Source organism: Moschus berezovskii, chromosome 5 (genome assembly GCF_049115385.1).
Source record: "Moschus berezovskii isolate FMDL1 chromosome 5, NW_MosBer_1.0, whole genome shotgun sequence".
Classification (NCBI taxonomy): Eukaryota; Metazoa; Chordata; class Mammalia; order Artiodactyla; family Moschidae; genus Moschus; species Moschus berezovskii.
In genome coordinates, this window is record NC_142464.1 from 18,605,794 (window position 1) to 18,619,279 (window position 13,486).

A 13,486-nucleotide genomic window follows, 5' to 3' on the forward strand; every position below is an offset into this window, starting at 1 on the left:
AGTGTATTGAGATTAGAATTGGAATATAGTTGATGTGGCTCAGAGGGTAAAGTGCCTGCCTGCAATGCGGGAGACCCGGGTTCGATCCCTGGGTCAGGAAGATCCCCTGGAGCAGGAAATGACAAGCCATTGCAGTACTCTTGCCTGCAAAATCACATGGACAGAGAAACCTTGTAGGCTACAGTCAATGGGGTCACAAAGAGTCGGACACGACTGAGTGCCTTCACTTTCACGTTGATAGTTATTTAAAATGTTGTGTTAGTTTCAGATGTACAGCAAAGTGAACCAACTATACATATATGTATATCCACTCTTTTTTTAGATTCTTTTCCCCTATAGGCCATTACAGAATCGTGAGTAGAGTTCCTTGTTCTCTATAGTAGGTCTTTATTAGTTATCTATTTTATAAATAGCAGTGTGTATGTGTGTGCATGCTAAGTCACCTCAGTTGTGTCTGACTCTTTGTGACCCTATGGACTTCAGCCTGCCAGGCTTCTCTGTCCATGGGATTCTCCAGGCAAGAACACTGCAGTGGGTTGCCGTGCCCTCCTCCAGGGGATCTCTCTGACCCAGGGGTCAAACCCCTGTCTCTTATGTCTCCTGCGTTTGCAGGCAGATTCTTTACCGCTAGTGCCACAGTAGTGCGTATATGTCACGCTGCTTTACCCCCAACAAATTTGTGTTTGTTTTGCCCATCTGTGACTCTCCCTCTCTTCTGTGAGAAGTTCATTCATACTTTAGACTGCACATAGAAGCTGTATCGTATGATATTTGTCTTTGTCTGACCTACTTCACTCAATATGGCAGTCTCTAGGTCCATCCACGCTGTGGCCAGTGGCGAAATGCCCTTCAGTTTGAATTGCTTGTCCTGTAAACAGTAACAACAAATAGAAAGAGAGCTCAAGAAATGCTTACTTCTTTTGTTTTCTATACAAGTAGTTTTCTGTATCCCTAAACATACACATGTACTGAGAAGTACCCAGATCTCCCAGGATTCACCAGCTCTCTTGTCTGCCCCAGCCACTTAATGGGAGTGGCTGGTGGGGCAGCCTTATCCACCTCCTCTGAAGGCAGCCTAATTCAGGACCTCATTTTGTGCTGCCAGTCCTGTTTCAATGGTGCCTGACCACTATCCTTGTCTCTGATACCTCTGTTGAATACTGCCTTTTACATTAAGGTTGTCCTTACTTACCAGGTGAACTTAATACCTCCAGATTTGTCATTTGTTGTGTCATATTTTGTCATATAACTGGACAAAGCTGTTCCTATTAACTGCAAACTGGAGGTAGGACCTAGAGTTAGTGCTGTAAGTTTGAGATTCAGAGACATCATTTTATCCTAGTAAGGAGTATAATTGACCCTGGTAAAGAATGTACAGTTACAGGAGTTGGGGTCCAATAGGAAGTAGCGGGGCTATCATAGAGATGGGCAGAGCAAATCACTGGAGATATAGAAGGTCCCACCCTTCAGAATGCTCATACTCGCATATCAGTAAGTCTTTAGTAGGCAGTGTGGGAGCACCGTTAACAGAAGCAGATGTAAGGTGCTCTGGAACACAGGAGAAGAGTTGTGGAAATTTCGGTGACTGGGACAAGGCTTCCCCCTTTCTGGTGACTGAATGGGAGTTTTGTTCACTGGCGTGCAAGGAGATAAAGGCATTCCAGACAGAGCGATCAACACATTCAAAATTTCAGAGGCATGAAACAGTTTTTTTTCTATTTCAGGAATAGCAAGAAGTTGATTACAGCTAAAGTAGAAGGTATACCGAGATGGGGAGCTGATGAAGCAGGGTAGGATTTTATATTCTTGTGAAGGATTTAGCATTTATCTTAGAAGTTTCAGGAATCTGGTGAAAAATTTTGAGTAGAGGAGGACGTAAGTGGGTTTCTGTTAAGTAACGATTTGGTAGGAGGATAGCTTTAAGGATAGCCTGCAGGCAAGGAACCAGTTAAGATAAGGCAGGAGTTCAAATTATGCATGAAGACAGCTTGAACTAAGGAGTACACAGGAGCATGCAAGTGCCAGGTAACAAGCAGAAAGGACAGGAACCTGAATTTTAAGGGAATCTGTTTAGAGGAAGTCAGAATCCTGCAAGTTGGGTTCCAAGACAGAACTCTAGTCCTTTCTAGAACAAAGCAGTACCCCAAAAAGAGTATAACCAAAAAAGAGACTCAGGCTCAGGGATGTGGTTGCCAGAACTATGTACAAGATGATAATTGGATATCGGGAATAAGCCAGAAGCCAGAGCCAAGTATCAAATTTAACATTGACAACTTGGATGATGCTTATAAAAGTATTTAAGTTGAGCTCCTGAAATCTCACTTGTTTGGGTGAGATTTCATCTCTTCTGCTAGATCACAAGCTGTTTGAGAGACTGTGTATAGTACAAAGTTTCTGCTTTTTGAATTAAAATACTGCAGCTGATATCCTGGCTCTGATTCTTAACAACTACATAATATTAAGCAAGTCGCTTTAACTCTGTGAGGTCAGTGTCCTTTTTGCAGATGGAAATAATAAACACTCTTTCATGAGGCTGTTATGAGACGAGTAAAGTTAGACCACTGGAATATGCCTGGGTTTTCAAAGCTGTTCAGTAAGTTTTCAAAACTGTCTTGGAATGAAACATGTTACAGAACCAGCTTACACAGTAAAAGTTGTTGAGCGAATGACTAAATATCAGGCTAGTGAAAGCAACAGCATCCATATAAAAGTACACAAATTTTCAAATTGTGATAATTCATTTCTCAAGGCAAGCTGTTCCCAGAGAAACAATGACAGATGGGGAGTAAAAGTCCCATTTTTTCTTCAGTATGGTGATAATCAACTAAGTTCCTACTAAGATACCTATTCGGGTAGTGACTTTTAAAAGATGCATTTTAAGGTCTGAGAAAATCCATCATTTTAAAAGTATTAAAAAACATAGTTTCTAAGCTTAGGAGAATACTTTTTTTAGCTTTCTTTTAAAGTTGTTTTTTTTTTTTAATGGGTTGCAAAGAGTCAGCCATAACTGAGCAACTGAGCACATTCAACTCAAATTTCAGTGTAAGTGAAGGGCATGTGACGTACTTTCTTTTGGGGATATTGCCTGATATATTTTAGGTTTTAGGAGGAAAGGCATGTTTTAGTTTGAATGATTTGTTTTGATATTTATTCAGTTTTCGGCCATAGTCTCATGTATTTGACTGATTAATTTTACATTTTAAAAGATGTAAAGGTTTTGAGTGGGGAAACATTTTATTTTAATAAGAAAAAAGCAGAACTCTTTCTTCATTATGTGTAATGCCAGAGTTTCAAGCTTTTACATACTTTTATTTTAATAAATTTGAGGTCTACTCCAAATAAGAAAAATTAAATTATTCAAGCCACTCTAGAGGCTCTCTATTGTGTTCAGTTATTTATTTTCAAGTTCAAATATTTGTTTTTCCCATGTTACTTCTTCGGTCTTTTTTGTATATAGCCAAAAAGGCCAGAAGTAGCATCCTGTAACACTCGTGTGAGATAAACTAGGAGATTTACCAAAGAGAATAATCTGTTTCTCCTGTGGGATTGGAAATGCTGTTTGCAATCCATTTCTTTTTTTTTTTTTTTGCTACTAGGAAAAAAGGATAACTGCCATGATCTATTTCTTATGGAAGAATTATTTTGCTTGGTTGCTATTATGTTATTATGTCTGTTGTTTAAACATTAAGGGTTTTTTAACGGCAGTATGTGCAGTGGAGTCTGTATGTAAGTAATTCTGTTTTCTCTTTGATCCATTCTGGTATTCCTATTGGTTTTTCAGAATGAGAAACATACTCTGTCTCTAAAGAAGGCAAGCTCTCATTAAATTCCTGTTGATAGTATATATCATCATAAACTAGATTTTTAGGAGTTTAATCTCACGCTAAAGAAAATCTAGTTTGTCTTATCCTCAGTATTTCTGTATTCATGAGAACATGTTGTAAAGTGCACTGTTTTAACATTTGTGTGGATGTAGGCTTCACTATTCTTAGGGGTAAGGACCCCCGACTGCTCAAATGATAGTTGTGCTAAATAGGAGCAAGTGTCTCTTAGCATTTCAGCCTCCAGAAGAGGTTTGCAGTAATTTACATTTAGGATTATCACTTCGTTTCTTGCATAGTGGTTACTTCTTTATCTTTTCTACCTTGATGGAGTGTTAACATTTCCTACTCCAGGCACATACCCCACCAAGTCATTTAAGATACATTAGTTTACCAATTCTAGATAGGAGGTTACAGATTGCATATAAAAGGGTAGTCAAAATTCAGAGAAAGAAAGGACCACTGAGAACTGTACGAGATGGAAGTAATTTAGAATCACCCTATGTCAGAGAAGAAGTACTCCCTCCCACACATACACAGAAACAATCGAGGGTTCAAGAAACAGAAAAAGCATTGTTAAGGGTGAAAATAGAAAGTTTATTTTCAAGAAATCTTAAAGAGATTTTTTTTTTAGGTTAAGTGCTTAGAAGTAGATATTATGTTGAGTGAATGAAGGGAAAGTGGTGGGTAGGACCAGATAATAAAGTATCTTAAAATGCCAGGTGGGACCTACTCTTTAATCTGGTCTTTGGAATCTGTTTCCCACTGGATTTTCTTTGTGTCTCAACATTTGGAGGAGTTGGAAAGGAATGGTTGGAATGAGAGAGCAGGTATGGCAGTGAGAAGCCCTGGAAAGCTCTTGAGAAGTGGTGTTCCTGTCTCTACCTTAGAATAGCAAACTTCCACATCACTCCTTCAGGTAGTCCTTGAACTTCAGCCAGGGGAACCACCACTGTTGCTCAGTAATTCTTTCCAGCTCACAACTACCGAACAAACATTTCTGTCAAGTAAAGTCTGAGGTAGAGGTGGATCCACTGTGGTCCATGTAAAGCTTAAACTACAACATACAGGTCTTTTTTGAAGTTCCTTCTCACTGTCCTCCTCATCCTCCTCTAAAGCAAACAGAGGAGAGGACGGGCAATGGAAATGGGGAGGGAAAGTGAAATCCCAGATCCTTTGCCTCAAAATGTAATTTTGTTGTAACTGTGTTATTATATATATGCTTGTTTCTAGTACAGATTTGTTTTGGAGGTGGGGAAAAGCTCCTTTCTTGGATGCTTTGCATCCCAGTAAATACATAATATGCTTCATCACTGATTTGTAGTCAGAGGAATTCCTGATTACATATCCTTTTAAAGAACACTTTCAAATTTCTGTATGCATTTAAAGAAAATTTCCAAATAGCAATAGCTATTTTTGGTAATTTTTAAAGTAAATATTTTTTATTTGAAAACCATTATTTTCATAAATAAGTATTTTACTCTAGATGCCAGCTATTAATTATCATTTAATTATACCTGCTTGGAAGTAGATTTATCTAATAGGAAACTTTGTTTAGCCATCTAGTTTCGCATACCTCATCTCTTAAAAGTCTAGCTGATACTTGTTCAGTAGTGACTCATCTAAATATTCCTGAGTCTTCTCTTCAGTTGCCAGTTATAAGTACACAGCGATTACTTATTAATACAGAGTGAGCTCTTTGATATATTATGAGTGCATTTCTTCTCCTAGTGAGTTCTTCAGTTACTCAGCCCCATCCCCCTCCCATAGACTACCTCACTATCAAAAATATTTACTGAAAATTTGCTTTAAATTTATCCCCAGGATCTATGTTTTGGGTCCTTCTACTTTGTAGATAACTGTTAGTCACTCAGTCATATTGACTCTTTGCAACCCCATGGGCTGTAGCCTACCAGGCTCCTCTGTCCATGGGATTCTCCAGCAAGAATACTGGAGTGAGTAGCCATTCCCTTCTCCAGAGCCTCTCCCTGATCCAAGGATCGGAAACAGATCTCCTGCATTGCACGCAGATTGTTTACCATCTGAGCCACCAGGCAAGCCTCACTTTATAGGTAAATATCCCTTATAATAATGCTTCCCTGGTGGCTCAGTGGTAAAGAATCCACCTGCAATGCGAGAGACACGGGTTCGATCCCTGGATCAGGAAGATCCCCTAGAGAAGGAAATGGCAGCGGACACCAGTATTCTTGCTTGGGAAATCCCATGGACAGAAGAGCCTGGCGGGCTACAGTCTGTGGGGTCACAAAGAGTCAGACACGACTTAGCAACTCAACAGCAACAACCTCTCATAATGTATTATGTAGGCATCATAAGTACCATCTTTTGCAGTTTTCTCCTAATTTCTTCCCATGTATAGGGCAGCATGTTCTGACCCTTTCGCAGGTTTAGTTTTAACTTCCACATGAACAGGAATCAGAACTGCTGACCAAGTAGTCTGAAGTATATACGCTGACTGTGCAGCACCGTAGAAAGGTTCTTCCACCGGGGGAAGAAAATGTGTTTCTTCTAATTAGCTACAATGCAGGACAGTTTGATGTTAAGACTGCTATGGGGAGAAACTCGTCCACATTATTTTATTTCCCTAAGAGCCTTTTCTTATCTTGACAAATGGATCTACAGATACAGAAGCCCAAAGAAGTTTTTCTTCCTTCCTTTGTCATTTCATATTGGTTTTGCCAAGTTGGTTTTCATTCGTTAACATCTGTTTTCCCTAGGTTTTGCTGGTACACCTGGATATCTTTCTCCAGAAGTTTTACGTAAAGATCCTTATGGAAAGCCAGTGGATATGTGGGCATGCGGTAAGGAATCATCTTCATGCAAATTTTTCAGCACACCCCTATTGTTATAATGAAAATACTATCTGTCAAATCTGAGGTTGATGCTCTCTGGCAAACAACTTAAGAGTTACGTTCTCAAACTTTAGCCTACAACAGAGTCGCCTGGGGAGCCAGTTAAAGGAGATTGCTGTTTCAGATTCAGTAGGTCTGGGACAGGAGTGTTTGCACGTTTAACAAGTTCCCAAGTGATGCTGAAGCTTGAGGCCCAGGAGACACTTTGAGATAGGGCCATAGAGTGTCCCCCACGGAGGGCATAGGGTTTATGCTCCCATCCTCTCACCTCCTCCAGGGAGCCCTCACCACAGCTGTTCTGTATGCAACACAAGACACTCAGCAGGGGTTAGGAGAAAAAGAGTGAATCTTGGAAGAGAATGAAATTGCCCCGTGGGGACTGGGCTCTGGTTTAGGCCTGGCCTTTAGCAACAAGCTCTAATCAAAACGTAGCCTGTTTAGGCTCAAAGAATGGGGAGAGTTTCCACCACAGTTTTATAACTGAATTTCTGTGTCAACATGCACTTCAAATAGGTGGGAGACTGAAATAAAAGGGGTACTTCGGGGTATTCTGAAACATTTTCTGCTGGAGTTACTGTCAGATACAGTTCTGACACTGTATCACTAGCACAACCAACAACGGTGTGTGATCTCCAGCCGGGTGTATCTCGGCTTTTAGAGTTACTCCCATGCCTCAGAAGGCAGATGTGAGAAGAGCACAGCATTGACAGTCACAGTGCCTGGTTCAGGTCTGCTTTGCATCAGCTGACTTGGCTTCCTTACCTGTACGATAGAAATATTTGACCTTCATAGAACTGTATGAGGGTCAAATAGGGTTTTTAGAGTTTGTAAAGCAATTTGAAATGCAAACAGCTATCATTATTCTAAAAAGTTGGAATTGTCACCTAAAGGGTAGTGTCTTAAGTGAGCTCCAAGCTCTGTCTTCCTCCCTGAGACTACTTCCTAAGCAGGAACTCTAAAGTCCTTGTGGTGAGAGCATTGCACAAAATGCTGTTGTTCAAGTTACATGTTAATGGCAGATAACTCAAAATATTTTGTATGCAAGAAATCAGCCTCCATCACAGATCTGTTTCTGTGGATGAATTTTAAAATAGCGGAGTACCCTAAGAGACTGACTGATGCAGATGGGTTTTATTGGGGAGTGGGGTGGAGCTAGAGTTGTACCCAACACTGAAGGGAGGGTGTGGTAGACAGGTCCGAACCAGAGTGAGTCTCAGTATCTCAACTTCCACTTTTAAAATGGTAAAATGGTGATGATAATGGTGCTTGCCTCCTGGAACTACTCTCGAAACTCAGAGCCACAGGACATCTTTCAGAAATCAGCTAGTTTTCCCATGGGTAGAGTTATCTTCCATTTTGCTCAGTTCTCTCCTTACCTATTCTTTTTACATGTTTTTTCTTATTTTTTACAAACAGCCAAATCCGTTTGTGACAAGCCTGCCCTATTTAGGGCCACCAACCCTTATTTTCTGTAGAAATTTTGGCATCCTTTAATTGCATGCTGAAAAATGTCCTTGGGATCACACAGTTAACTGCAGAAGTGTTTTAGATATTATAGTGTTACATATTTGGGGGAAATTACCCAACCACACACACACACTGCTCACTACCTGGAACATAATAAGAGATTTTTATGCCTTTTGTTACATTTCTGGGTCTCTGCAATGGTTTTATCATTTTATTACATGTCTTGAAGGTTACATTAAATTCACTTTACTTACAAGATGGTACACCTTTTCTCATTCCCATTGTAATAGCTGCCAAAAGTAATGTACACTTTATTTACTGCTTTTAGGTAATGGCAGATCTTGATAGAATCTCTTTTTCAACCATCCCTCAACACTAGCTCTTAATAACTACTTTGCAAAGCTAGACATTGGATAGTATGGTAAAAAAAATGAGATAACCCAGATAAGAAAGGAAATACAGAATAAGCCATTTAGCAAAATGGCAAGTAATCTTTGTGAATCAAACTCTATAACTCCTCAACCATAGTTGCCTTTGGGCAATTGACACAGAACAGAATGAAGTACAGCTTTGGTATAATGGCTTAAAGAAATCTGTGCATTTTTTTTCATTAGAAACAGACAATAATCCATACACAGAACATTTGAAAGGCTTATCACCACTACTTTAATGATCTCATACAGAATATAGCCTGACTTACCTCTGGGCTTTGAAAGCTACTAGTCCATTGCTGGAAAGTGAATGATAGACATTAGGGAAGCAAGAATGTGTTCTGCCATTAACAACGGTAAGTTGATTTAGACAGTTTTCTTGCTTATATAGCTATTTCCATAATTCCATAGTGGGCTGAGCAAATGTTGTTTATAGATGTCACTGAATGACTGGTTTTTAACTGAACTTCCTTCTACGTCTTGGTTTTTTATTTTTTTTCTTATTGGAGGCTAATTATTTTACATCTTGGTTTTAAAAAATAATAAATGTAAGTCTGAAAATATAGTGGCTGAAAAATACTCCATTGTGTATATGTACCAAAGCTTTCTTATCCATTCATCTGCAGATGGACATCTAGGTTGCTTCCATGTCCTGGCTATTATAAACAGTGCTGCAGTGAACATTGGAGTACATGTGTTTCTTTCAATCCTAGTTTCCTCGGTGTGTACGCCCGGGAGTGCGATTGCTGGATCATATGGCAGTTCTATTTTCAATTTTTTGAGGAATCTCCACACTGTTCTCCATAGTGGCTGTACTAGTTTGCATCCCCACCAACAGTGTAAGAGGGTTTCCTTTTCTCCACACCCTCTCCAGCATTTATTGCATGTAGACTTTTGGATAGCAGGCATTCTGACTGGTGTGAAATGGTATCTCATTGTGGTTTTGATTTGCATTTCTCTGATTATGAGGGATGTTGAGCATTTTTTCATGTGTTTGTTAGCCATCTTTATGTCTTCTTTGGAGAAATGTCTGTTTAGATCTTTGGCCCATTTTTTGATTGGGTCATTTATTTTTCTGGAATTGAGCTGCAGGAGCTGCTTGTATATTTTTGAGGTTAATTCTTTGTCAGTTGTTTCATTTGCTATTAATTTCTCCCATTCTGAAGGCTGCTTTTCACCTTGCTTATAGTTTCCTTTGCTGTGCAGAAGCTTTTGATTTTAATTAGGTCCCATTTGTTTATTTTTGCTTTTATTTCCAATGGAGTATTTTTCAGCCATCAAAAAGAATGCATTTGGGTCAGTTCTAATGAGGTGGATGAAATTGGAGCCTATTATACAGAGTGAAGCCAGCCTGAAAGAAGAACATCAATATAGCATACTAATGCATATATATGGAATTTAGAAAGATGGTAACCTTAACCCTGTATACAAGACAGCAAAAGAGACATAGGTGTATAGAACAGTCTTTGGGACTCTGTGGGAGAGGGTGAAGGTGGGGTGATTTAGGAGAATGGCGTTGTAGCATGTATATTATCATATGTGAAATGAATCACCAGTCCAGGTTCGACGCATGATACAGGATGCTTGGGGCTGGTGCACGGGGATGACCTGGAGGGAGGATATGGGGAAGAAGGAGGTGGGAGGGGGGTTCAAGAGGGGAAACACATGTACACCCGGGTCAGATTCGTGTCAATGTATGGCAAAACCAACCAATATATTAATGTAAAGTAATTTGCCTCCAATAATATATATATATATATATATAGTGGACACACAGCTTGTCTTGTTACTTCTCTACCTGCATTAGATATCAGAACAGTTATGAGTGATAATAAACTAGTGGCTGTCACAGAATATATTGTAACTTGTGACAAACCTTTGAAATCTTAGGGGCATGTGTTCCTTGTTTCTTTTCATGGCCAAATTAGGTCCAGCAGTTGTGTGATTTCTGAGCCTTAGCCTTTCCATGTTTCAGCTGGAATAAGTCAGCATCAAGCACTTTCTGATAAAGTATTTGCCATTTTGAAATCTCAAGGCTGCTGGACCATGTGTTCCTTTCACCACTTCTGTGGCTCCTACACTGAACCATCCAGCTGTGCCTCACATTTAGAAGGCTCTCTGCCTTCATCCCTTACAACCCACATCTTCATTAGTCTTCAGCCCGTGGAGCTTTCTTCCCATAATCTCTACCAACATTCTCTTATTCTGAACTGACATACTTTCAGATACTTCTCTAGATATAGTATTTATTTATTTCCCTGACTTGATATTTTTCAAACTGTGGATCACAGACCACATGCTTCAAGGTGACCTACCCGAGTGCTTATAAAAATACAATTTTGGGGGGCCCACCCATGAAACCACTGAATAAGATTCTCTGTGAGGAAGTTCAGGAATTTGCATTTCCACAAACTTTCTGATGCACATCACCATTGGGCTGCATAACACAGCGAGTTGCAAATTCCTTTAGGGCAGCAAATTTAGATTCTTACATGGTAGAGCACAAATTGCAAACAGGTGATCTACAGCTGTATTGGCCAGACACTTGGACCATTTATGGGGGGAGGAAAATTACATTTATCTTTAAATTTATATAATAAATTATATAGTTATCAGGATATTTCTTTGGAAATTATCAGTTTCTGACTTCCTTAAAGTAATTGAAAGAACAAATAGCAAGATGCTTGTGTTCTTACGTGGCTGCTGTACTGCCAGACAGACAGACACAGGCTCTCCCAGGCACCTTCCCTCCCTCCTGCACGACAGGCACTCACCTTAGCCTGATGCCAGAGAGCCTGTCAGTTTGCCAGCCCTACCACATGATAGAAATAGTTTTCATCATCTGAAAAATAATTTACTAACTTGTTGGCCTTGATCTTTTAGATCTTTGTTCTACCCATCATTGGCCCCTTAGGTCCCAGAGTATTTCCCTATTTGAATTGTGTTTTGGTTTTGGGTGTGCATAAGGGATAAAAGGAAGCTGTTCTTATCCCTCACTAGTTAATTTCCAAACTCCACCTGCATTTTGCACATAAGCTCGTGGTGTGCCCTTTACTTTTTGAGAATTTGAAGTGGGTGCTTGTTAGACTGCTCCGTTAACTTCCCACTGACTTCTCAAGAGTTTCTCAGCATTGCTGCTTCACCTTTTTTCATAAGAACGGACTTTAGAATGTTTTGATCATTAATGTGATTATAAGCTGTAGCTTTTATTAAAATCAGTTTTGAATGTTCTTGATAATATAGTCTTTCTGCCTAATCAGTAATCAGTGCTTCTCAACTCTTATTAAACATCAAACATCTCTTAGCATATTCCAAGCACAAATGTGTACATAAGATAATGAAAACTTGTATTAACTTTCATTTTTTAAAAATGTTATATGAAGTGGACTGTGTCAAACAGTTTAACTTTTATGGAAAATTTGTTACAGAAAATTCTCTCTACAAAAGTGGAGAGGATAATAGTATACTAAACTGATGGCTAATCTTATTTCATCTTCATCACTTGACTCAGTCCTCCACCCCAAGATTATTTAAGTCACATCCAAACATCATATCAATATACCTATAAATATTTTAATGACTACCTCTAAAAGTAAATGGCTTTTTAAAAAACATGTTAATAATAGAAATATTTTTAAATGTCATATAATAGTAATTGCTTACACTAATCAAATGTGTAGTAATTTTGCTCTCTGCCCTTTGTCTCGTAATTCCATGATCAGTTTGGCCTCTTGAGCCTCTGTTACTTGTAAGGTCTGCTCCTCTCTCCCCTCTTCGTCTCACTCCTCTTTCCTTGTCAGTTTATTTGTTGAAGAACCGTGTAGGTCCCACAGAGCACACCTCAGACTTCCCAGTCTGGTCTCTATATACTGTTTGCCACCATAAGAAGTCAAGATTCCTTGTAGAAGTGGCTGATTCCAGGTCTGGATTAGGAAAAGTAATGATCCAAGAGCATCTGGTGAGACCAGAAAGAACAGAAACTATTAAAGGCTACAGAGCTTGTATTAGCAGGACTCAGGAGCCACTTTGAAGTGCCTGCGACTGGTTAAAGATAGGACAGTTAGAAGATAAATAAGAAAAATGACAGTAATGGATTAAAATTTTAAATTTATGTATGCACTCATAGTAATAGTAGTCAAAATACAACCTAAATCCTGGCCTTTGGAGGATGTTTGGGGAACCAATGTGTTATTTTGAAAGCTGATTATTAAAGAAGGAAAAAACTAATTACCCTATCTTTTCTCTATGAGCCAGATCTCAGGGTAACCAAACAGCTGATGAAATAAGTTATTCTTAGACTAAGGAAGGTGTAATAGAACTGTACTCAGCTGTGTCTGACTCTTTGCAATCAAGTATACCGTAGCCCACCAGATTCCTCTGTCCATGGGATTTTTCAGGCAAGAATACTGGAGCAGGTTGCCATTTCCTACACCAGGGTATCTTCCTGACCCAGGGATCAAACCTGCGTCTCTAACTGACAGTTTCACATCAGTCTGCTCAATAATGTCTTATAGCCTGAAAGTATTTTTAAATCTACTATATTTCTGCTATTATTTTATCTAAAGTATATTTTTTGTAGACATCCCTCAAACAAATCATGAGCATTTATTAATGTAGTGGGTGCTGATTCTTAGGGAATGAAATGTCTATGAGCCTCCCTTCCCAGAAAAGTACCACACCAAGTATCAACCAGTAGACGTAATTCACAAGAACAGAGCTTCAGAAGCAGGCCATGCCCAGGTCCAGAATGCTAAATGTAATGCTCTGTCTTATAATTTTATAACAACCTAACTCCAGATGTTTATTAGAGAAATGAGTATTTTAAAATGACTATAGACTGTTTCCATTGCAAAGCTGATTTTCTTCACCCCCTAAACCATAGCAAAGGGATAAAGCC

General features: G+C 39.2%; 1 protein-coding gene across 14 annotated transcripts in view; it reads left to right on the top strand.

Annotated features, from left to right (window-relative positions):
- Positions 1 to 13,486, top strand: part of CAMK2D (calcium/calmodulin dependent protein kinase II delta) — a 322,740-nt gene that overhangs the window by 255,595 nt on the left and 53,659 nt on the right. For all 14 annotated transcript variants that reach the window (XM_055435175.2, XM_055435170.2, XM_055435176.2 and 11 more), the window contains one exon: positions 6,557 to 6,640. In XM_055435175.2, coding sequence (XP_055291150.1) covers positions 6,557 to 6,640 — 84 coding nt within the window. The remainder of the gene's footprint in view (positions 1 to 6,556; positions 6,641 to 13,486) is intronic.